Raw genomic sequence first — 25,729 nt, 5'->3', positions numbered from 1 at the left:
AGCTTAATTTTAACGATCATGCTTATTTTGCTTATTTCAATGTATAAAGCTATGTACCGACCTATTAAGTAAACGATCAAGAAATAAACTGCGATTATTTCGGGTGTGTGAATAGTAGTGTTCAAGGAGTTTTAACATCTGATATTTTATAGCCTGCGGTCTCACTTTTTCCTTACGAAATAATGGAACGGGCATATATTTCTGTTGAAAACAGGGGTGCCTTGTTGTACTCTTCACAAACAAACTTTAGCAAACCATAGTAACCGTAGCAAATTTCTTAAGAACTTCGTACTGCTTTATAAAATTTGGCCCAATAAATTTTTCTTGACCTTTTCTTGGTATTTTTTTGTTCACCGAACTAAAGAAATGTTTACAAATAATAACATAAAAACAGATTTGGTTTTTATTAACCCTTAACTTCAATTGCATTGCTAATTGGATACAAAAAAACAATGGTTCGTCTCTACGGGAAGGCATTGGTGTTATTGAAGAGATTAAAAATAATTTATCTCGAATGGGGAATAACGAATATTAAAATAATTGAAACGACCAGCGCAGATCTATATTATTTGAGAATATCAAGCAACACTTGTATGTACATTGTCATTTTCCAATCCTTGAAATAAACTGACAAAAAAAAATTAAACTGTACTTAATTTTTGTTGTTTTGTGAGCATATTTGCAAGCATATTTACCAATGTTTTAGTGCTTATCTAAGCGCTTAAAATGGATTTTTTCTTGCTTATTTTTTTCGGGTCTGGCTATATGCCAAAAAAAGAAGCTTGTCTGCAATTTCTCCTAAGAGATTTGATCGTGTATCGGGGTATAGCTAACCAGCTGTACTAAATAATTGCTCGTCAGCCACACTCGTTGGTGGCGCAGTTAAATACTTTTTAACAGCCTTTTTTAAATAAGAAAAATTGAAGAATGGCAATAATGGAATATATTGACACTAAGAACAAGTGGTTGATCTAAATATACGTTTATTTCAACTTTGCAGAATTATCATGGAATTCCAAGTGGTAACTAGGATCCTATATCACAATTTCTACATCAAAAGTGTCTTCATTATCATTAGGATCGCAAGTATTACGAAAAATTTGAAAATTTGTTCTTTTACATTGTTCCAATTCATCTAAAATTAAATATATTTTCACAAGTGGTTGATCTAAATATACGTTTATTTCAACTTTGCAGATTCATCATGGAATTCCAAGTGGTAACTAGGATCCTATATCACAATTTCTTCATCAAAAGTGTCTTCATTATCATTAGGATCGCAAGTATTACGAAAAATTTGAAAATTTGTTCCTTTAAAATTGTTCCAATTCATCTAAAAATAAAAATATTTTCCTTTGAATCTTGGATCGATTAAAGTAGCAACCATATAATTTAAATTATTAAAGGGGCCATGCAAGGAATTTAACATTTTATCCTTCAAATCGGATACTTAACACTCGTCTGTTTCGGCAGTTTGTAATTTTTCTTCAATCAGGGCTACTAGTGGAATTACTATAGATATTCTTGATTCATCAGAACAAATGTTAAGTGTAGCGTCAAAAAATAATTTAAAAATCGCCAATCATTCGCAGTCAGTGTATGTATAGAACAACTCTCAATCGCAAACATATTACGCTAGTTTTTTTCTAAAGGTTTTCCATAATGGTAAAGAAACTATTCCATCTAGTTGGATAACCTTGTATTAATTTATGTGTTGGTAAATGTAATAATTCCTGACAGGATTTCAAATGTCTGCTGGCCGATTTACTTCTATGAAAATGGCCCAGTATTTTACATTTCTGTAAGGTCGATGATATGCAGACAAACTTTTCTTTGGCAAATTAAATGGCGGCTGCTTAATTTGCTCGGAGGTGGTTATGTCGAGTTTTGCACAGGGTTCCACGCTCATTGTGGTTTTCATGCTTATTGCCAACACGAAATGAAAATTTTAAATGTACATATCGTGCGCAAAATTAATTTTTTGTATGATATTGTATAGGCAATTAACTGTTCCCTAAGCTTTGAAGCTCCTACAGCATAAATTCAGTTCTCTGTCCTTCAGTATCACTGCAATTTTTGCGTATAACAACAATTATCTACAATTTTTGTATATGGCAACGCAAACTTTACTGCAGTTTGGCCTAACAAAATTAATGTGCTGTGAGAGTCGCCAAACTCGTTCTCTCCGAGTTTGCTGCAACAAAAATTGCACGCAGTTTGCCAAACAAAATTTCTGCATAACACAGACCTAACAATTATAGAGATGCGAAACAACCACAAAATTTTAACAACTGTCGTAAAATAATGTAACTACACGACAAATACAACACCTTGTGAATTGACTAATTGTTCGCCCGAAGGCCGAAGCCGAAGATAAAAAATTAACCGAATACCGAGGCCGGGCCGAACCTTCGGTCGGACACTAGTTAAGACCGAAATACACCACACAACCGGTTTGCCGAACAAGACGAAATTACCCTTTAGTTCAAACCTGTTGTACGCTGTATGGGCGTGTAAAAAATCAAAATTTGCAACGACACAATTCAAAATTCAAAAAATAAAATTCCCCACTACTGTTAAGTGACTCAAGCCTCTAATCCTTTCTAATTCATGTATAATCCTCACTAAAGTAAGTAGAAAGGATTACTACAGTATAAATAGAAAGGTTTACAAATGGATTAGACAAGGATTAGAGACAGTTAACAGTAGTAGGTAAGCTTTTATTTTTTTAACTATTTGGCCTCTAAACTGTCAAATATTGTTAACTTTTTTGACAAAAATTCTTAATTGCCAAAATGCATTTGCATGTGAATCTTAAAAAAACAGGTAATTGAAAGCTGCCCTTGGGATGTTTGCTTAACTCAGGAGGATATGCGCTGATTATTGGGACCTGCAAAAGATGTATTGATGCTTCTTGAATGAAACAAATGTACAAATAAAGAAAGTCCCACCTATTTTTTATTTGCGTTTTTTGATTATATTTCACATAGCCCACCATGATACAAATATTTACTTTCACTTCTTCTATTTATTCGCCATTACTCCTATTTGACGTAGACGATGCTTGTGACCATATTCGTTGAAGAAATTAAAAAGTTATTTTTACTTAAAAAAAAATATTCCAAAAATACATTTTGAGCATCATTTTGTAGCGAGGTTTTAGTGATTTATTTCCAAAATTAAATATGAAACGGGAAGCAAATAAAATATGTACTCGTATTACATTAAGGGTATTCTCGAAGTCTTGCACGACGCACGGATTTCACAAAATGCAAAAATACTATTCCAAATTTCTAAGAGTGCGAGAGCACCCCATTGCAAAGTGGTAGCATGCATGGGTAGCAAGCAGAGAAATTATGTATCAAATACAATAACAAGACACAGCACAAAAATGAAGTGAGCGAGATGAGAGGAATGAGAGAAATATGTAGCAATTCCAACAACAAAACAACTAGCACAGGGTCGCATTTATCTTCCTATGCTATTTGGAAAATATATACATGGGTTTCGACCATTGTGCATACATACAAGTGACAAATGTTCTTCTTCTGCCTGTAAACCGCCTGGAAGCTACCTGGAAAGTACCTGTCCAAATGTATAAATAGCCCTGTTCGCGTACGCACTATCCAGTAAATCCAGTATTAATTTTACTGGTTTTTTACTGGATGTCGTTTTTGTACGCAAAAACTTGCAAGAAACTAGCAAAAGTGGGGAAATTGAGAGAGCAAAAATGACAGCTGAACATGCAAGTTTTACTGGATTTTTACTGGTAAAATTTTTACTAGCAACTATTTGCTAGTATGAAAAACAGCTGATGGCATGATGCTTAATGTAATTCACATTACCAAAATAATTGTTTGTGGTGCTTTTAGAGTTGCAATTGACAAAATAAACCTATTTAAATATATAGTAAGATGGAAAATACTAGTTTTCTAAGAAAATTGCATTGGAAAATAACAAATTAATCAGCTGTTCATAAAACTAGCAACTTCTAGCTTGTTTTGCGTTTTCGTACTTTCTTGCATATTTCACTCATTGGGAGTAAATATTGGCCTACTCTCCGAAATTTGGTTACTTGCAAGTTACTGGATATTTTTTGCTGGAGAATACGAAAACACAACTAATATCCTGCCAAAATGTTAGACAGGGTGTTTAAAGTGATGTAAAAAAGGCAAACGTTATTAAAATAAAGTAAAAAAATTGGCAAAATATGCATTTAGTTAAATGGATTTATATGCCATTTTAGTATTTTAAACCGTTTTGGTCAATAACTATTAGACTTAATAAAACTTTTTTGCTGTTTTTGTCAGAGTCGGTGTAAAGTTTTTTATAGATATTGAGTGTAACCCTGTGTAAAATCAGGTGATCTCAGCTGTGAGGCATTTCTGCAAAACATCTGATTCTTTTTTCACTTGTAAGTATGCACAATGGTTTCGACGTTGCATATTTTGCAGCGATAGGAAATATTGTTTCCCATGTATTTTGTTGTTGTGTGTTTGCAAGCTCTGCAATCCATGCAATCCGTGCTGCGTGCAATGGCTTTGCAAAATTTGGAGAATACCCCTATTGTGTAATGCACATAGAGCAGAGATGCTCAACAAACGAAACAAAACTCAATAGTTAACATTGAAACGAAATAAATCATCAAGCGATAACAATAAAACAAAATAAATCAACGAAAGTTTGTCATTGTATGCCATTGCCAGCTCACTGTTAACATCTAGCGCTTAAATACACGCTACAGCTTCAGCGTTAACGATTGAATTTCTTGAATTAACTAAACGACAACAAACTGAACTTTTTTTGGTAAACGCTTGAATTAACGTTACAATCAGTGTTGCCGCTTTGATAACTTTTGACCAAAACTGGTAATTTTCTTCTTTTTCGACGAATTTAGCAATTTGGTAATTTTTGTTTCAATTTGGTAATTTTTTTTCAATTTCAATTCAAGTCGTTTTGCCGCTCATTGCGTGGCCTCGGCCTAGGAGAGCCAAAAATTCTAAGGACCCTTTCACGTTACAATTTGCCTTGACAACATAGAACTTTTAGTATGAGTGTGCAATATACATAGCTACCCTGCAAACAAAAATTAGCTATGACAAAACCAACTTAAAGTGAGTTGTAAAGTCATGCAGGAGTCATGCAAAAGCAATCGAGAATTTATTTTCTTAACAAGTTTCTATTTAAAAATCCTTATACAAAAACTACTTTGAATACATTTTTTTTCTGCACTTCACAAATTCTTTTTATATTATCATTTTGATGTTATGTCTGACGGAATTCCAATATAGGACCAGCTACTGCAGAATATGTAACCAAATGAAGAAATATGCAATGTTGAATGTAAATAAAATAAATAAAAATAAATATAAAATTAAAAAAAAACAAGTAAGAAAGTCTAAGTTCGGGCGGAGCCGAACATTAAATACCCGGCGCAATTATTAAATATATGTTTTCCACCTTTCCGAAAGCTACTGCTACACGATAAGCCGGGGTGTAGAAATTTTAAGTAAATTAGCGTCCTTAAATTTCGAAATATTGCAGTTTGGAGCATTTCTGAAATATACCGTTATATGAAAAGCGGTCGTAATTTTAGTCCGATTTCAATAATTTTCAACGCTTTGCTTTTATGTGGCAAGCACAATAACCATACCGAGTTTGGTTCAAATTGCTAGAACGGTTAGCGAGATACATATATGTGATCATAAGTGGGCGGTGCCACGCCCATTTTCCAAAATTGTATCATAAGCGTATTTCTTGGTAAAAAAATTGTTGCAACCATCAATTTTGAATAAATTAGCTTTAATATTTACTGATTTATCGAGGATTTCGTATTTTTCTAAATTACCGTTATATGGGATGTGGGCGTGTTATTGTCCGATTTCAAAAATTTTCGGCCATTTGGTATGTTGTAGCAGGACCAACAACTGTGCCAAGTTTGGAAGAAATTGGTGCAGCGGTTACCAAGATATACACATGTAACCATAAGTAGGCGTGGCTACGCCCATTTGCCAAAATTTTTTAATATTCTTATTTTTCGTCTAAAACTCATTGTAAATATCAATTTTGAGTGAATTATCTTCAGTAGTTACTAAAATATAGCACTTTTCGTATTTCTGAAAATTACCGTTATATGGGAGGTAGGCGTGGTTATTGTCCGATTTCGCCCATTTTCAATACCATCCGTCCTATGCCCAAAAGAGGTCCACGTACCATGTTTCGTTAAGATATCTCAATTTTTACTCGAGTTATCGTGTGCACAGACGGACGGACGGACGGACGGACGGACGGACAGACAGTCACCGCTTAATCGATTTCTCTTTTCATTCTGATCATTTATGTATACATTTGTCTATATCTATCTCGATTCGTTTTGCCTGTTACAAACAACCGTTATGTGAACAAAGTTATAATACCCTTGTGCACAAGTGCGCTCGGGTATAAAAATTTTATTGACATTTTAAGTCCAAAAGTAGTTAGTTACAAGTTCGTTGGCACGTGATGCAGAGGTATACAGGTCTGACTTTTTTGCGGCCATCCCCACACAAAAGTAGTTAGCTTTTTTCGAACAAAATATACAGTTAATAGTTAGCACCCTGCAGGATATTTAAAGGAACCACAAATTTTTCCCAATAGGGCGGCTACCACAAGCCCTACAGCCCCACAAATCGGGTTCTTTGATCATTTTTACCTGCTGGAACCAATGGTGAAAGAAAATAACTTTATAGTACTAATTACAATTTTATAATTAAATACGAATGTGACCCACTCATAAAACTGTAAAAGTATATTTTATCTATCGTTTATCGATATATTTGCTGTTTTCATGTTTTAATTCATGTTTTCGTTTCAAGTAATGTAAATGTTTTAAAGTAAAACACCTTTTAAATGTTTGTAAATCTCTTAGCGATTTTTATGTGTTATGTTTTAAAAATATTTGGGAATTGTTATAGTCTGAACACACTGAAAAAGACGACCACAGTTGTAAATTGTTCACACATAGCTTGGTTTTTAATGTGTTCAGACTATTATGTTCATTAAAGTTGGTAATGGTTTTCTGAGTTTGGCAATTTTTTTGTAGAGTTTTGGTAAAAAATTGAAAACACAACACAACAACACAATAGACCACACCACAACCGTGACAGACCATATAACAGACACAACCGCATCACCACCCACACGCCGCCGCCAACAACTCCTAGTTCCTCCTACAATCTGCACGATATGTCAGACCAGGCTATTCCGTAATATGACATCAGTCAAGTGCAACACCTGCCTTGGCTGGTGCCACTTTAGGGCATGTTCAGGTCTGCGCACCACGCGAGATTGGATGAGGAATTTCGAGGGCCCGTGTTGCGCTGCCCGGTCGCAAACCCCAATTGCGACGCCACCCACTATCACCACAGGGCGGCAACCTCCACAGCAGCGCACACAGCCAATGGCGGCAAAGCTACACACATTCCTCACACCCCGCATAACTACACGTCTCCCGAACCACATGAAGCTCCTTCAATTCAAATGCAACGGACTTCAGAGTAAGATCGAGGAGATAACCGTCTTCATGGGAAGGCATGGTATATTGATAGCTGCGGTCAAAGAGACGAGGTTGCACAGCAATTCAACATAGTTGAATTGTGCCGGGTACAACGTACACCGTCGAGATCGCAAGCGAGATAATGATGGTGGCTTAGCCTTCATCACGCACCACACCGTGCAGTATCGTTTTATTGAAGCAGGCATCGACCGCAGGGATACCACCCTAGAATGTCAGGGCATTGCTATCCGGTGAGGCGATGTTGAGCACGAAGTATTTAATATATATATACCCCCTGTCACTTGCTGCCCGGCAGGATATCACCCTGACATAGATGCGCTCCTCAGAGGTGAAACCCGTATGGTAGTAGTAGATGACTTCAATGCGCACCACGATCTTGGGCACTCAAGCCTGTCTAACGATCGTAGGGGAACAGACTTGGCTGAGCAGATAGACGATTCGACATTCTGCACAATGAACGACGACGCACCCACCAGGATTGTGGGGAGCTGCTGCAGCTCGCCAGATCTAACAATTGTCAGCGCTGGTCTGATAAACAGCGTATCATGGCGACCTATGCTGACTTTGGCATCAGACCATCTGCCCATAGTTATGTCGATCGATAAACCAACCGACTTTGCTTCCGCGGAACACCGGACCTATATCAACTTTTCTAAAGCTGATTGGAAAGGCTTCCCGAAATTTACTGAGAGCACCTTCGCTGCGCTCCCCACACCAACCGACGTCCACCTTGGTGAACGTAAGTTCCGCAGGGTTGTCACAGCCTTCGTCAAGTCGATCCCGGAAATCCCCGTATCAGGGATCTCAACGCGGAGATTCGGTTACTAGTGAACGTACATAAGCGGAAGAAGTGGGAAGAGCATCTGAAGACCTGTAACTTCACCTCGGGTGTGAGTAAGCTTTGGTCCACCGTGAGGTCATTGTCCAATCCGACGAAGCACAACGACAGGGTCGAAATTCCTTTCGGCGACCATGCTTCGTCGGACCCGGAGCGATGCGCGAGCTATTTTAGCCAGCAGTTCATACTGCATCCTCCGGTGGACAAAGCCAACAGTCGAGTGACCAGAATGCTGCACAAACTGCCAACAACTTGTGCCCCCCTTGCTTTCACTAGCGGTGAAGTTCAGGTGACCATCGGGAAGGCGAAAGCCTCCGAAGCCATGGGTCCTGACGGAATATGCATGCTGATGCTGAAAAATTTGGGTCCTGCGGGAGTAGCGTACCTTACGGAGGTCCTTAATATGTCTATGGCCACTCTCATAATCCCAGACATCTGGAAGGTGGGGAGAGTGGTCCCACTGCTCCAACCGGGTGAACCAGCCAACAAAGGAGATTCTTATCGACCGATAACACTCCTTTCGTCGGTAGCCAAGACACTAGAGGCCTTGCTGCTCACGTATTTCACAAACCACTTGACCCCGCGAAGCATCGGCGTGGTTTCCGTAAAGTGCACAGTACAACAACAGCACTTAACGCCATAAACACTCAGATAACACGTAGGACCTGCCAAAGGCGTTTGACACCGTCAGCCACTCCACGCTACTAGAAGATATAGAGGCTTCCTCTCTCCCACAGAGGCTCAAACGGAGTGGTAATGTTTAGAGACAAATCGAGCAAACCTAGAAAAATAAAACGGGGGGTTCCACAGGGTGGTGTCCTTTGTCCGCTTCTGTTTAACTTTTACATTTCAAAGCTCCCTCAACTACTCTTCCTCTCCTACGCCGACAATTGCTCGATCATGGCGACAGGGAATGGAATTGATGACTTCTGTTCGAAAGTAAACGGGTATCTCTCCGAGCTTTCTCGCTTCTTCACTGCAAGGAGCCTAACTCTCCCCCTACGAAATCCTCTGCGACCTTGTTCACAACCTGCACGAAGGAGGTCAGACTAACGCTGGGAATTCACGTCGATGATACACCAATTCCGACGGTGAATAGCCCCAAAATACTCGGAGTAACCGTCGACAGTCTGCTCTCCTTCTCTGCGCACGCAACAGCTATTGTCAACAAAGTACAGAGCCGCAACAAGGTCCTCAAGTCGCTAGCCGGCAGTACTAGGGGCAAAGATAAAGAAACGTTGCTGGCAACATATGAGGCCGGCCGGTTTTAAATTACGCAGCACCAGTGTGGTCGCCGGGGACTAGTAGGACGCAGTGGATCAAGCTGCAGATAACTCAGAACACCGCACTACGGACAGCGACTGGATGCCTTCTGATGTCGCCTGAACACCCCTACACGACGAGGCGACATTGCTCCCCGTGAGAGAGCATAACACCATGCTCTGCAAGCAGTTTCGTGTCGGGAGCCATAGACGTGTTCACCCGAATGGGCAGCTGCTTGCAGAAGAGCAGAGAACCTTGCAGAGAAGGTTCATTAAACAACCTCTGGACCCGTCAGCATATCGACAGGCTCTGAACGGCATTCACAGGGAGTCAGTCTCGAGTTATGTAGACTCCTGCCCTGTGAAACCACCGGACATAGATGAGACGGAGCTTCATCTGACTCGGGAGACAAGAACCACAATTGCTCAACTTCGCTCTGGTCTTCTGCAGCAGGTTAAACTCATACCTGAGCAGACAAAACGCGGATGGGCCGAATGAGTGTCCGGCATGCGGAGAGACACCTCATGACTCGAAGCATCTCTTCGTATGCCCGGGAAACCCAACAACCCCTTACGCCTTTGTCCCTGTGTATCGACCCCATAGAGGCTGCACGCTTCTTAGGGCTGCCGTTAGTAGAACTTGACGACAACGACATACAGCAGTGACAACCCTCCGGAATTTACGTTCACCTACGTGAACGTCGGTTGGTATGGGTAGTGCAGTGAAGGCGCTTTCAGTAACTTTCAGCTTTGGAAAAGTTGACATAGGTCCGGGGATCCGCGGAAGCAAAGTCGGCAGGTTTATCAATCGAGATGACTATGGGAAGATGGTCTGATGCCAAAGTCAGCATAGGTCGCCATGATACGCTGTTTATCAGACCAGCGCTGACAATTGTTAGATCTGGCGAGCTGCAGCAGCTGCCCATAATCCTGGTGGGTGCGTGGTCGGTCATTGTGCAGAATGTCGAATTGTCTATCTGCTCAGCCAGATGTATTCCCCTACGATCATTTGACAGGATCGTACCATACGGTTTTCACCTCTGAGTAGCGCACCTATTTCAGGGTGATATCCTGCCGGGCAGCTGGTGACAGGGGGTATGTATACGTTGAATATTTCGAGCTAAACATCGACTGACCGGATAGCAATACCCTGACATTCTAGGATGGTATACCCGCGGTCGATGTCTGCTTCAATAAGACGATACTGCGCGGTGAGGTGCGTGATGAACGCTAAGCCTCCACCATTGTCTCGCTCGCAATCTCGATGGTGATGGTTGGCGGCGTCGCGGGGGACGAATGCGACAGGGCAGCACAGCAGGGGCCCACATAGTCACTCGTCCAATCACGCGTGTTGCGAAATCCTGAACATGCCCCACAGAGGCACCAGCCAAGGCAGGCGTTGCACTTGACTGACGTCACGTTACCGTATATTCTGGACTGACAAACCGAGCAGATTGTCGGAGGGACTAGGAGTTGCCGGCGGCGGTGTGAGGGTGCTATTGTGTTTGTTTGTGTGTCTGTTGTTGTGTTGTGTTGTATTGGGGTGTGGGTGCGTTGGCTCTGTGTTGCACGGGCGGGTGGAGGTTTGCCGTCACAGGCATTGCACATGAACGAGGTGGAGTTTGTATGCAGTCGTCTCTGGCATATGCAGCAGGTGTAAATTTCTGGCCCTGGGTTGGACTCTATGCCAGCCCTGAGCAGAAGGGTACGTATCAGATGTAGCCCTAGAATCGAGCAACGTTAGATCGCCGAAACAACAGCCCTCGGTCGGGTATAACCCGAGTCATTCCGGTACGTAGAACCGGCTGTCGTGGGAATGGTAAGCATGGTCGTAGCCAGGTAGGTGCAGGGCGCTCGGGTATTAAATTCAGAAAAATATTTAATTAATTATAAGGCTTAAATCAAAAAAAATTGCCATATATTCAGGAAGTGTGGAATTATTTTGTAGAATTTAGTTATTTATTTTTAACATTTATTGTTGCTTTGGAAAATATATCTAAGATATCCCTAGCTTAGAAAGAAAAGTTGCTAAGTCCGATTTAAAAAATTTTACAGGAGAGGAAAAAATCTTCCTATAGCCATTTTCTTTAACCATTTCGCAAACTATTTGAATCAAACACGTTGCGCGTTTAGAGCAAAGCAAAACTCCATAATAATCAGAAGGATTCGATATTTATTAAGAGATGCCGTATTATTTTGGCCTTATCGGATTTGTGGTGCTTCTTTTGGACTTAGCAAATTTTCCTTTTATTGCTTATGAAGAGCAAAAAATTAAATAAGTACCTTTATAATTTTCGAAAGGATGCGTACTCAATTTCTCTAGCCTGTTATATCAAAATATGAGCTTTTATAAAAAGTGGACTTAGCAACTTTTCATTCTAAGCTGGCGATATCTTTGTTTGCTTGTACCTTATTATTGGTAATGGATCACAAACTTTAGTTTGGTTTTTGTTCTCCAGACGCCACTATCCAATTTATATATAGAATTGTTCGGTTATTCCGAAAATCGAGTTAATTTTTGTTCTATGGGTAAGTTTTCGAGATATTTGCAATTTACCGTTATTCAGCTTAAAACAAAAAGTGGTTCCAATTACGTATACCTTACGAACCAATTTAACAATGAGTTACGTCAAATCAAAGCTAACAAAATTCTCCATAAACCATATACATATACATCATAATTAATCATTCCAGTTTTTTTATTTTTTAATGAAAAAAAATCAAACTTTAACAGAAGAAAAATTTATAAAACAAGTAATTTTTAAGCAAAAAACAAAACCGACTTCAATTCTCATATAAATATATATATATATCATGATCCAATGATCGGATCTAAACCTTTCCGATGCAAAAAGAATTATCGAAATCAGTTGACGTGGTCCAAAGTTATGCGGTAACATACATAAAAAGATAAAAATAAATTTAAAAAAATATTCAGACGAACTGATAACCTCCTCTTTTTTTGTAAGTCGGTTAAAAATAGGTTATGTGCCAAATTTTTGCATTTGTGCTAGAGACTGTTCTGTTACAAAAAAATCAAGTTACTAATGACAGTGTTGCCATTTTGTGAGTAATTCCTCAAAACGTGAGGATTTTCGGGTGCGCTTGAGTATTTTTATAGGATTTTTATTTTGAGGAATTTTCTCTCGATATATTTGAAGATAGCAAATGCAGCCATGCTTTACACAACAAAGTTGTTAAATCGCTTTAAAAAATGTTAAACAAAAAGCTTTCCGAAGTTTTATAAAGAGCGAAATACAACACACAAGCGGCTTGTCAAGCCTACTTTTCCCATTTCGCCATACACCATGCAAACAGGACGCGTTCAAGCAAAGAATTTTAGTCTTCTTGCGGTTCACAATGTAAAGGCGTTTAGTTTTCTTCGATTTTTCTCTCTTGCGTCCTCATTCGGTAAACATTTCGTTGCGAATTAGGCGATTTTATCATACACAACGTAAGCGGTTTTATCAAACGTCAATATGGCGGCCAGAAAATCAAAACATTTTGATTTTTGTTCACATTTCCCTCAAACGGCTTGTCAAACTTTCAAACTCCCCCACACAACATAAATAGCTGTAAGAAAGGGATATTTCGCTTGGTTTGTCAAGCCGCTTGTGTGGTGTTTTTCACTCTTAAGCACATCTGCATGTGCTGCTAAATATTCAAAATGTTATCGATAATTATTTTCATTAAATCGTTATATTTTCAACTTATTTTGAACCTGTAAAATATCGATAACGAATGGAGAGAACACGCATTGTTCGAGCATAAGGATATTTATATTGATTCTTAATTAGATCCAGAAAATTATAGGAAAAAAGTTTTTGAATTAAAAGATTCTTCAGGTTCATATAACTTTCCCAATTAAAAAAATTATATCTGCATTACTAATATAGCCCTTTTCTAATGCTTCAGTAAAACGTATATTTGGTAGTTTAAAAATGTGTAGGACTGACTTGAGGACCAGATTGAGCACTGATATAGTTGCAGCAATACTATATACAAACAAAGGCATAAAAAATAACGGTGATACTTTGTTTGAACCGAACAAATGCACCAATTGAATTGGAGAATGTAATTATTTTTTATACTAAGTACCTGTAAATAGTATGCAGTACATAATACTCATATCGGTAAGAAGAAAATTTTGAGTAATTTGTTCGGATTTTGAAGATTTTTGTATGAAATATGCAGAAAAGCGTGTTACTCAGGTGTACGCGGCGTATGAGTAACTTTCTTTCCTGCTCGTTTTTCATACAAAAAATCTTTGCATATTTTCATTTGACCACTCATTATTTCTTTACTTTTCCATCGATTTTATTTATTTATTTATTTATTTATTTATGTCTAATAACAGAATGTTTTAACAGACATTAAGAGTATAATTAAATATAACAAATCAGTCTTAATATTATTTAATATTACTACTTAAAAGTTGCGTTTATAAGGTTACAAGAAATACAGATATTGGGCAGATATTATTGACCGGGCATAAGGTAATTTTCCAAATATAATGCGGTTTTACTAGGATTGGTAAAATCTATGTCTAACAAATTTGAGAAATAGTTGTAGTCCGATAAGGTTCTGTTTATTGGCGCGTTTGCACCATAAGCCGTTCTGCTTAACTCAACCTTGAAGACATCAAAGCGACGCAAATTACGACTCGGAACGGACGAGACGGAGCTTCATCTGCCTCGGGAGACACGCACAACACTTGCACAACTTCGCTCCGGTTACTGCAGCAGGTTGAACTCCTACCTGAGTAGGTTGAATGAGGATGTGCCGAATGAGTGTCCGGCATGCGGAGAGACCCCACATGACTCGAAACATCTCTTCGCATGCCCGGAAAACCCGACAACCCTAACGGCCTTGTTCCTGTGGACAAACCCCACAGAAGCTGTACGCTTCCTAGGGTTGCCGTTAGTGGAACTTGACGACAACGACTGAGATACCAACCGTCCTGGGCGGGGTTGTTGTAGCCGCTACAACAACAACAACAACAACAACGACTCGGAACATAAAAATGGATTCTCTCAAGTAAGGACGCACAATCAATTTTTCCCGAGACAATACTCAATAAAAACGAGATAGCATGACAAGTTCTCCGATTGTGCAGAGTAGGTAAACTAATTAGCCGACAACGGGAGACATAAGATGGCAATGGTTCAGTAAAATTCAAGGAACGTAAGGCAAAGCGTATAAATACCTTCTGCACCTTTTCCAAACGATTGATATGAACTGCGTGACTCGGTCTCCAAATAAAGGCAGATTCAATTTTGGAACGCACAAACGCAGTATATAGCATCTTAATAGTATAAGGGTCAGAATGACGCCTAACGAATGCCAGCATGGCAAAAGAATCAGCAATAGGTTTGTTTATGTGCAGAGTGAAAGTGAGTTTTGAGTCGAAGTGTACTCCAAGATCTTTAGTCTCACTTTTCGAGTCAAGGACAATATCTGCGATGGAGTAAGATGTCGTAAGAGGTACTTTTGATTTATAAAAAGATACTTTGTGGCATATATTGATGTTGAGGGTAAGCCGATTCTGAACACACCACTTATAAAACCTGTTATGCTGCGATTGAAGTTCGGCCGAGTCTCGTGAGCAACTGATTTCCGAATATATTTTCAGATCATCGGCAAACAAGAGAAACCTAACATTTGAAAGTCAGGAGCTGATGTCGTTAATGAAAAGAATAAAAAATAATGGGCCTAAGATGCTTCCCTGAGGAACCCCTGAGAGAGCAATAAATGGCTTGGACGAAACACCATCAATAGTCACCTTGCTAGTTCTCAAGCGCAAGTAGGACCTGATCCACTCCAAGAAACCTGAGTGGATTCCTAAACATTCTAACTTTGTTAATAAGATATTGTGGGAGATTTTGTGGAAGGCTTTCGAAAAATCTGTGTAAATCACATCCAGTTGAAAGCCATTACGGAAAGTTGAAAAGCAATCATAGGTAAAAACTGCAAGATTTGTCACCGTGGATCTACCAGATACAAAGCCATGTTGGTTTGGGCAGATCAAGTGCTTGACAATAAAATAAAGTTTAGTTTTGACGATATTTTCGAATATTTTGGCGACTGTGGATAATTTACTAATCGGCCTATAGTTCTCAACATCGCATTTATTGCCTGTTTTGAAGGCTGGCATGATTGACGTTCTCTTCCAGTCATCAATAAACAAACCCTCGGAAAAAGATTTATTGAAGATTTGCAATAGAGGCTTCACTAGGGAAACACAATTTTTGAACAAGATGGCTGAAAAGCCATCTGCGTCCATCTGAGATGAGTTTTTTATGTTTTTGATACCCTCGATAATATCGTCTTCCGTTAAAGAAAGCGAACCCAGGTCCACGGTAGAAAACGCGCTATTTGAATAGTTTTTTCGAATAATTGACAGTTCATCCCCCGACAGGTCATTATCCGATACAAAGTTAGATGAAAAGAAATCTGCAGAGATTTACAGCCTCGGATACAGAAGCCGCATTATATTTTTTATAAAAAATAGTCTTGGGTATACTTGAGGCAGATTTCCTCGATCTGATGTAAGACCAAAATTGCTTTGGACGAGCCTTAATATCTATATATATAACGGGTCTTATTTAGTTTACAGAACTCATTTTTATAGAAACGATATTTACTGAAATAGCATTGCTTTTTGTTAACTTAAATTTTCTGAAAAACTTATTTCTCAAATTTTTTAGGCGCTTTAAATCCTTCGAACCAAAGAAGTTTGTAGATTTTTGTTTGAAAACTGGCACGTGCTTTGAGCAACAGTCAGATAAATAGGTTTTGAATAAATTAAAACAACCTTCGACTTTGATATCCTGAAACAAGACATTAGTAACTTGATTTTTTTTGTAACAGAAGAGGCATAAGCACAAATGCCAAAATTTGGAACAAAACCTGTTATTTTTTTAATTTTTCTTCTGTTAAAGTTTGATTTTTGTTTTCATTTTTTCATTAATAAACAAAAAAAAACTGGAACGATTAATTAATTTGTCAGAAACTATCAGTTCTATCGAAATGGTTTATGGAGAATTCTATTAGCTTTCATTTGCCGTATTTTAAGTTAAGATTGTTAAATTGGTTCGTAAGATATACGTGATTAAGTGGAACCAATTTTGGTTTTAAGCTGAATAACGGTAAATTAAAAATATCTCGAAAACTTATCCATAGAATAAAAAATTAACTAGATTTTTGAAATCAGAGAGTAATTCTATATAGCAATTGTATAGTGGCATCTATTGAACATTTTTGTAATTTGTAACAATAAATTGCACAAAAAATTACAAAAAAAAAATACTCCTTTTTTGGGTGTTGAGCTGCTTTTTTCTATCGAAAATTTAAATGTACTCCTTTCTTCGTTTCAGAATCTGGCAACCCTATCAGTGTCCAAATGACACACCCTTTACGGGAAATTATGCGCCTAATCATCCTCTGTTGCAATGAACTGTATCCATGACACTGGGAATGATCAGATGTTTTCAGTTGCTTTTTGGCCTGAGCTTTGTATGGATGAAGATGTATATCCAAATACAAAATATACCCTTATGACCCATAAGATAGTGTTATGTTCCTAAAACAATTCGCAATCGACAAATTTGTTTCTTCGGCCCAACTTAAGTTTGAAATCCTAACCAAGCGTTTCGGTTGTTGCTACATTTAGCGTTCACGCAGATAACAATTATAGCTGAATGGAGCGCTGGTTGCATGAAAAGCTTGCTGTCTTCGTACATGTACAGTCATATCTATGTACAGTTCTAGACATAAAATAAGTATGGTAATCTTTTGTTGTATTTGGCGACTTTCTGGTGATTTTAGTAAAAAGAAAAAATTGTGTGGCAGCACTGATTGTGATTTTTGAATAGAAAATCGTTTGTATTTATTGAGCGATATGTACGTATGTGGAAGGTCCAATCACCTTTTGTTTCTTTGCTAGAGCTTCTTAGACATTGCAAAAACGCCATTTTTTTATACTTTGAACACGTTTTTATCAAAATCTGGAGCTGATGGAAAGTTTATACTTTCGGATTCGGAATCATCTTCATAGTCTGGTGTAGACTTGTATCAGATTCTATAAAATTGTAGTGTTATGAGCACAATGACGTATAATGGGCAGATAACTTATCAGATTTATATGTTGCTAAAAACTAATTGAATTATAGGCAAATATATAGTCAAAATCTTAAGAGATAAAGATTTGAAAAGATATTTTACAAATGTTAGTTTAGCTTTATTTCAATAGAATAATTATTAAAATTTAGCAGTATAATGCTCAATTCGTAATTGTTCATGAAAATACTGTCTTAAATATGTTATTATTTATTGCTACAATGAACTGAGAATAGTTATCCAGTCAATAAAAAAATTTTTAAACAAAAAGAAAAGCATTGGCCACGTTACACTTATTACTTAGGTAATTGTGCAACGAAGTCAGCTATGATTTCTTTTTTTTCCATATGGAATCAGTATGATATCGACAATACTAAGAAAACATGTTATATATCCTTTTGGAAAGGGTACTTAATTATCCAAAAAACAACTTTTTTAGTTGTTCACTGACTACGTTACACTTAACATTTGCGGTACATTTCATTACGACTTAATAGGAGTTCTAAACAACTTTGTCGCTAACGTGGAACGTATCCTGTTAAACTAATTTATTTTCTATCGTTCAGAACTTAATCGGCCAAAATAAATCAAGGAAAGCTTATATTTTTGTACTTTTCCCTGTTGAAGTACCGAAAACTGTTTTTAGGTTCGTGAAATACCTTTCGACAAAAGGAGCAAAATATTAAACACAAAATGGTTGGACATGATAAGAATTAGTGTTAGAAGCAGCTGACAGATATAGTGAATACCAATAATCACTAACATGTTCATTATTTGAAAGAAAAAATCGGGAAAAAGTGGCCATATGTAATACTTTGGAGACTGATTATATTGAAAAAACACGTTAATTACAAGATTGAATGAAGATGTTTTTAATCTTATGTTTTTCTTATCTTTTCTGATTTTTTTTTTCAATTATTTCTAACCTTGTTGGGAACCGATGCATTATATAATACATTCTTTTCGGCTAACTCACCTTTCACATTCAAAGCATTTAAACTGTCATTCGCACCTGTCGCGCTCACCAAAATTGGTTGTTGAGCCATTATATTTGCTGTTGCAGTAGTATTGAAAACATTTGCAACGTTCGAAGACATACCGCAGAAATCTGGATCATCTGCATCGAAGAGAACATTATCTTCCCACTCTGTGACCATAGCACCATTAGAGATGGGTCGGTTTTTCATCTAAAAGATACAAAAGTCGAAAATTAACAAGGAAATTATATTAGATGTAAAAGTCAAGAATATTAACTTTGCATATGGAGTATGTACATATTGTCGTTTAAAGTACAAAACCGCGAATCATTCTACGAAACCGCGTAACTGACATTGGCTGCCAAAAATTAGATTTGCTCACACAAGCTCTTGGCTCAATCCTTATCTATTCGTCCTGAAATATATTACCCCGAAATGCGATTGCTATATAAAAACGAGACCATTTGAGAAGGGGGAGTGGGCGTGGCACCTCCAACCGACGTTTTTGGAGAGGGATCGAACCGCCATTGACCACCTAGGCCCCCTATGATTCCCTACGGGCCCCTTAGAAAAATGGCCAAAAATCCCAATTTTTACTTGCGTCCACAGTATTTTTGCGTATACATAATTCCTTACTGTGTAGGCGGCCTTCGGCCGCGCTTAGGGATTATAACCCTTACTACGTAGAATTCTTCTTTTTGTGTGACCTAACTGGGGCTACCGCCCCAGTGATGTAACCTTGGGAAAGGATGAGGTAACTAGAATTCCCTCTCTGTGTGGTAAACCTGGGGCTGCCGCCCCAGTGATGTCTATTTTGGTTACTGGGTGTATTATAAAAATATCTTGTATATAAAAATGTATTGTGCAAATGAATATTTAACATTTTTCAAGCGAATAAACGCTAATGAAAATTGTGATTTTTGGCAATTTTTCTAAGGGGCCCCTAGAGAACCATTGGGGACCTAGGTGGTCGGGGGTTGCATTTTTGTCAATGGCGGTTCATTCCCTCTCCAAACAGGTGGGTTAGAGGTGCCACGCCCACTTACCTTTCGCCCACCGCTTCTTTAGCGAACGGCCATAAAGGAAAGCAACCCAAAAAATGTATGCAACCTCGCATACGCAGTTTTATCTTGATGCGCTGTTTTGCATTTTGTTGATACGCGGTTTTGCACTTAAAGCGACGGTGTTTTTGTATGCAAGATTTTGCATTTTGCACAATCTGGAGAACGGCAGAGTAAGCATAAGTCAATGTCTATCTTTTACAACTTGTCCAAGATAATAAACTGCATAGGCGGTCTTCCGCGTGCCTCTAGTAATGTGTGTGAAATGGGTTGCAGGCAAGAAACTTTAGTTGCCGTTTATGCAAATTTGAAACCATGTAAGAACTGGTATTTAGAAGTTTCACATGAATGAAATTTATAACTTTAAGTTAAATCTTCGTCAAGTCTTCAATAATATTGATCAATAAGTAAAATTTGTTGGATGTGGCAACCACAAATTCACATGCCATAGTCAAAAGACATTTGTGTTTTCAATATACAGTTGAGGACATTGAAATCTAGCCTATCATAAAAACATGTATTTTCGTATTTTTAGGGATTTTTATATTTTTGTTAGTTTGGGAGGAAAATTAGTAATACATATTTATACTAGGTTCACATATAAGTAGATTATCTTCATTTTCGAGCTTAACTTCCTAATATGTAATTAGAAAAAGAGATTAGCCATATAAAATTCCTCCCTTGTTAATCTGTAATTATAAAATAATCTCAGATTTAACCGATAACTTTTCGGTGTCCATCCTAGTTTTATCGATTGTTTTTGCGAAGAAGAGGAGAAATGGCAAATGTAAAAGTAAACAAAAATGGACGCTGGCAAGGAAAAGAGGGTTCTAAAGGTATTTTTTTTAATAAAATGTTAAGTTAAAATATATCTATATTGCTCAATATAGCAGAAAAACGTGATCACGGTGGCACAGAGAAAAAAAAAATAACTTTTCCTTGAGATGTGAGAATAACAAGCACAACAAATTTGACGGCTAATAATTTGAGATTTGCCTGTGTGAACGGTGCGATTAAAAAACGAGCTTTGATTGAGGTAATATTGATATGTGAACATAGTTTTACATAACTTTGGTTGTAATAAATTAAGAAAATATTATTTTAAAAACTAACTAACATAACTTTGGTTGTAATAAATTAAGAAAATATTATTTTAAAAACTAAAAATTTAGAAGAAATGTTTTATAGTAATATCATATCAAAATTAGTAAATTTCGGTATTGGTTCTGCTTCGATAACATTGCACCGAACATCCTCTAGAACTCAGTTCGTATTCATGATATGCCAAAGGCCCTTGATTGGATTTTCGGTTCCCTCCTATGAATAAGAGAGTTCTACAAAAATGTTTCTTTCCACAAATGTTTTTTACCGTTTTGATAATTTTTCTTAAATTCGGGAAAATGATTCGGAATATGGTACCATTCTTTACACTTTCCAAACTATATATCATACATACATATTTACCACGAATAAGAAGACAATAATATTCAGAATTCATATAATGAAATTCCGCTTGGTACCTTCCTTTTATCTGTCTGTATATCAATGTCCGCAACTGTATTTATAAAATCATACATAAGCAAACGCCAAATATTTAAAAATATGAACGTCAAACATATCTCGTTGTGGTAATGGAGACGGTTGTGATTTAGCAACTGGATTTATTAAATCTTACCGCCCTATTCCCACACCACTGACAAAACTCAGCGGCTGACTATTGCCTTTACTACCGCAATTTTTAAGCGATTTTCAATCAATTTTTTGACCAAATGTATTTAAAATGAATTGCGTGGTGATTGGTGGCAAAAACACGTACAAGATAATAATTTGGTTAGCACAAACATGTGCTGCAAAATTGCTTACATTTTTATCTTTATGCTTCGTCTTCATATTCTTTGTTTACTTTTTATTCAATAACATTTCGCCGAAATTACAAACGTCAGCCAGAAAATTACTTTTTTCTTTTGCTTCAACTTGTCAGATCTTGTGTAGTTGGATCATGCATTTTTAAGATGTGGGTAATTGAGGGATTTTTTCCGATTTTCGCAGTTTTTTTAAAGAAAATGTCTGGCATCACTAATTCTAAACAAACGTCAAAAGAAGAAAAGAAGAGGAAAAAGTTATAAAAAATAAATGAAAATTTTCACATTCATAAGAGAAAAAATAAAAATTTTATTTAAAATATAAATTCATAAAGAAGTATTAAAGCAAAAAATTAGCAGTTAAGCCTTTTTAAAAGGTATTACAATGTTACAAGCACAAACAAGTTTTTGAATGTGTTCTAGGCAATATTGACTAATTTATTCTTAACGAAAACACACAAGGCTTATCTTCTGTTAATCTTCATAGGCAATATTGCAGAAATGGACGATAATTTATGGTGAGTTACCAATAGTAGTTATGCAAACATATCTAGTTATGGAAGGGAAGCCGTTGCATCTTCAATACCTAATTAGGTGCTTAGAAAGTACGAGTCGCTTTCGTGGTTTCTTGTTATTGTTGTTGGAACAAACACGTAAATTCTGTCCACGTTCCGCACTATATTCGAATGCTTTTATCACCTTGTCTTATCTCAAAAGCTGATTCACCAATCTATTGTCTATAAAGCTTTACCCTTTAGCATTTAATAATATTAGAGTAGTGCTGATTAAAATTATAAATGCTTATCTATTTTAGGCTTATAGAATTAGAGTCTGCGCTGTTGGACGACTGCAATGTGAATGACATATATGCGATTTGTCGAGGCAAGGCCATTCCCGAAGCATTGCGTCCAGATGTTTGGCAGGTGTGCTTGGATGTGCGCCACAAAAGCGACCAGATGTCTCTCTTTAATGAAATTTTTGATTTACCCTTTCAAAATACCTTACGCGAGGACTGCCAAGTGGTCGTTGACCGTATTGGCAACGATGATGAAGACAAAGTTTCAGTAATTTCTGATTTGGAGTCGATTCTCACATTTTATTGTAAGAATCGAAACCTGCAATATGAAAGTGACAATGGTTGGATTGACTTGCTATTGCCACTGTTAGCACTAAAATTAAACCGATGTGACACATACAACCTTTTTGAATCCATACGCGATATCTACATCCCGAAAGGTTGCAAACCCAAAGGAAATGTATTTCATGTGTTCCGCTTACTAATACTATATCATGATCCGGAATTGTGCACAATGCTAGACACGAAAAAAATTACACCAGATTTATACTCTATTCAATGGTTCCAGTGCTTATTCGCATCGAGCTGTAGTTTGTCGGTCATTCTTTCAATGTGGGACTTATACTTTCAACATGCAGATCCTTTTATGGTGTTCTTCTTGGCCCTGATTATTCTTGTCAATGGGCGTGATCAAATTTTGGCGATGAAGAACACAACAAAGGAAGAATTACTAAAATTTCTTTCTAATATGCCTTGTGCTTTAGAACCGGATGATGTAGTTGACTTTTGCTCACTTGCTCAGTATTACGCGCTCAAAACGCCGAGTTCTTTCAAGACGGACTTTCTAAAGGCGTTGTACGGTTCGCAAAGTGAGAAGAGCTCGCGCAATGAAACCTGCACCGTATCGCAGGTGAGTTGAAAATTACATTTGAAAAAATTTAAATTATTAATATCAGTCCAAATAAGACAACTCCATTAAAATTTTCCAGCGTTACAAATTACAATTATATATATATATATATATATTTTAACAGGCGCTGTGTCTTCCAGTATCTGTGTATGAATTAGTAGAGAACTCATCTATAGATCTAACCATACCCGATGCTGTTCGTTTCTTTTTGGTTGATTGTCGACCTGCAGACCAATACAACGCAGGACATCTATCGACGGCATTTCATCTTGATTGCAATTTGATGCTTCAAGAACCAATATCTTTCTCCACTGCAGTACAAGGTTTGTTAACTGCACAACGTCAGGCAATTGAAGCGAATTCTAACGCCGGTGGTGAACACCTTTGTTTTATGGGAAGTGGCCGCATGGAGGAGGATCAGTATACCCATATGGTAGTCGCTTCATTTTTACAAAAGAACACACAGTATGTGTCGTTATTAACTGGTGGTTATACGGCCATACACGATTACTTTGGCGACCATATGGCTGATTGTCTCGAAGACCACGATGTTAAAAAGTGTATTGTTTGCATGAAAAACAGCGTTGAATTAAGGAACCTAGGACAGGCAGGACAAACTCAACAGGTACTTGCTGAAGATACATCTAATTTCAATTAAATTGAACTTTATTAAATCTTATAGCCACGACGAGACTCTCAACGACCAACCTCCGACATATTTAGCAGGTTTTCCGCAGTAATGAAAATTAAATCAGCTGAAGTCAAAGACAAGCTCTTCGATATCATTACGAACCCTTCTAACGGTACTAGTACCGCCGTTGGCCATCACCACGGGGGTAGTTTAAGTGGCCAAACGGCCGTTCCAGATCGGCATGTTTCCGCTAATGAACGCAATGGTAAGCGATATCGGAATGTGGCACCTGTATTCAGTATTGATGACGATAATGATGACCATTACAAAGACAATGAATTAAAAAATTCAGCTGAGATGGCTGGTTCCAAGCTGCCCGGTGACGCAAAAGAAATTGTCAATTTAACTCTGTACTTAAAGTCGACTGACATCATAAACGCTTTCCGCTGCCAAGAAGTGCACATGAATGGATATATGTATGATAGTCATTTGATTATAACAGCAACACACTTGATTGTTTTACGTGAGCTTGGGCATGGGCAAGCACAGATAATAGTACGACGACCTTTATCGAGCATAGTGAAGATAACTGCAAAGAAACGGCATCGAGATTTGATCACATTCAAGTACGGATTTCCAAATGGAGATGGTCTGCTTATAACCGACATGGATCGATTTCTTATTCCGAACGCTAGTGAAGCGACTGCACTTGTATCGAAACACATTGTCCAAACCTTAGATGGGTCTAAATTAACGTAATGCAATTTTGATGTATTTGATGATCATTTATTTCATTGGTCGACGTGAAATGTATGGATATGCAAAAGTTGTCGCTTCCCTCAGTGCTGATGTTTTAATTGCATGCGATAATCTCAAAATAACATGTTTCCGAAATTAAATACAAATAACACATGTCATGAGCGCCACATTTACACCCTTGTTTTAGAAATGACAAAGGGCTTTTTAATGCAATTTTTATGTGTCTTCTTTATGTAATGTTTCTATTTATTGCTTAAAAAGCGCAAAACAAAATTTTATTTTTTCGTAGCAACTTCGTACATGCCACACATTTTGTATAATGAGTGCAAGCCTGGAATGGTCTTTTATATGCGCTATCCGCTATTATTGTTATCTTTTATTTTATTTTAGGGATTTTGCGAAGTGTACATATATTTAAATCGAGATAAATCGTGGCAAAATATTGAACATTACCTTTTTATAAAAAAAACAATACACGACACATCCAAAGTAAACCATATTCCAGTGACATAAGTTATACATGTATGAATGCTAGCAATAAGCTTGACTAACAATAGTAGAACAGATGTTACCAAATAAAAAAACAAAATATGTCATACTTTTATTGCATTTTTCTTATTCGCTTCGTGTAAAATACCAAAAAATATTATAATGGGTGACTAACGCGTTACGTTGTGAGAATTTTTATTTTTGTTTTTGCGGATGGTATTGTGCATTTTCTTCCATTTAAAAAAACTGCGAGCATTCGTTACAGGAAAGAGCCTCAAAACACCAAAAAAATTGAAATTTTGATAATTTTTTGAAACTTGTTGAATTTTCGCGAATTTTAAACTTTGGTTTATGTGGTTTGTGAACTATATTTTGATAAAAGTAATTAAGATTAAAAAAAACTGGATAAACTTAAAAATATAAACGTCTGAGTACTGTTTCTAACACGGTTCGGAAATTCTCATTTATGAT

General features: G+C 37.3%; 2 protein-coding genes across 3 annotated transcripts in view; one reads left to right on the top strand and one right to left on the bottom strand.

Moving 5' to 3' along the window:
• The window catches only part of LOC118740329 (protein pinocchio), a 204,171-nt gene extending 185,211 nt beyond the window's left edge, over window positions 1-18,960 (bottom strand). The window contains exon 1 of the mRNA XM_036471819.1: window positions 18,750-18,960. Coding sequence (XP_036327712.1) covers window positions 18,750-18,960 — 211 coding nt within the window. The remainder of the gene's footprint in view (window positions 1-18,749) is intronic.
• Window positions 18,961-21,956: 2,996 nt separating this feature from the next.
• On the top strand, window positions 21,957-25,367 carry LOC118740328 (TBC1 domain family member 23). 2 transcript variants are annotated; one of them, XM_036471817.1, is made up of 5 exons: window positions 21,957-22,050; window positions 22,161-22,191; window positions 22,488-23,379; window positions 23,504-24,004; window positions 24,062-25,367. In XM_036471817.1, the coding sequence occupies exons 2-5, from the start codon at window positions 22,175-22,177 to the stop codon at window positions 24,767-24,769; spliced, it is 2,118 nt and encodes a 705-aa protein (XP_036327710.1). In that variant the 5' UTR covers window positions 21,957-22,050; window positions 22,161-22,174; the 3' UTR covers window positions 24,770-25,367. The 2 variants fall into 2 exon arrangements, with proteins under 2 accessions (XP_036327710.1, XP_036327709.1); XM_036471816.1 differs by having other exon boundaries at window positions 21,957-22,191.
• Window positions 25,368-25,729: the final 362 nt, after the last annotated feature.

Source organism: Rhagoletis pomonella, unplaced genomic scaffold (assembly GCF_013731165.1).
Source record: "Rhagoletis pomonella isolate Grant_MI unplaced genomic scaffold, Rhpom_1.0 Rhpom_scaffold_00006, whole genome shotgun sequence".
NCBI classification, from domain to species: domain Eukaryota; kingdom Metazoa; phylum Arthropoda; class Insecta; order Diptera; family Tephritidae; genus Rhagoletis; species Rhagoletis pomonella.
Note: the sequence above shows the minus strand (reverse complement) of the source record. Positions and strands in the feature narration are given on the sequence as shown.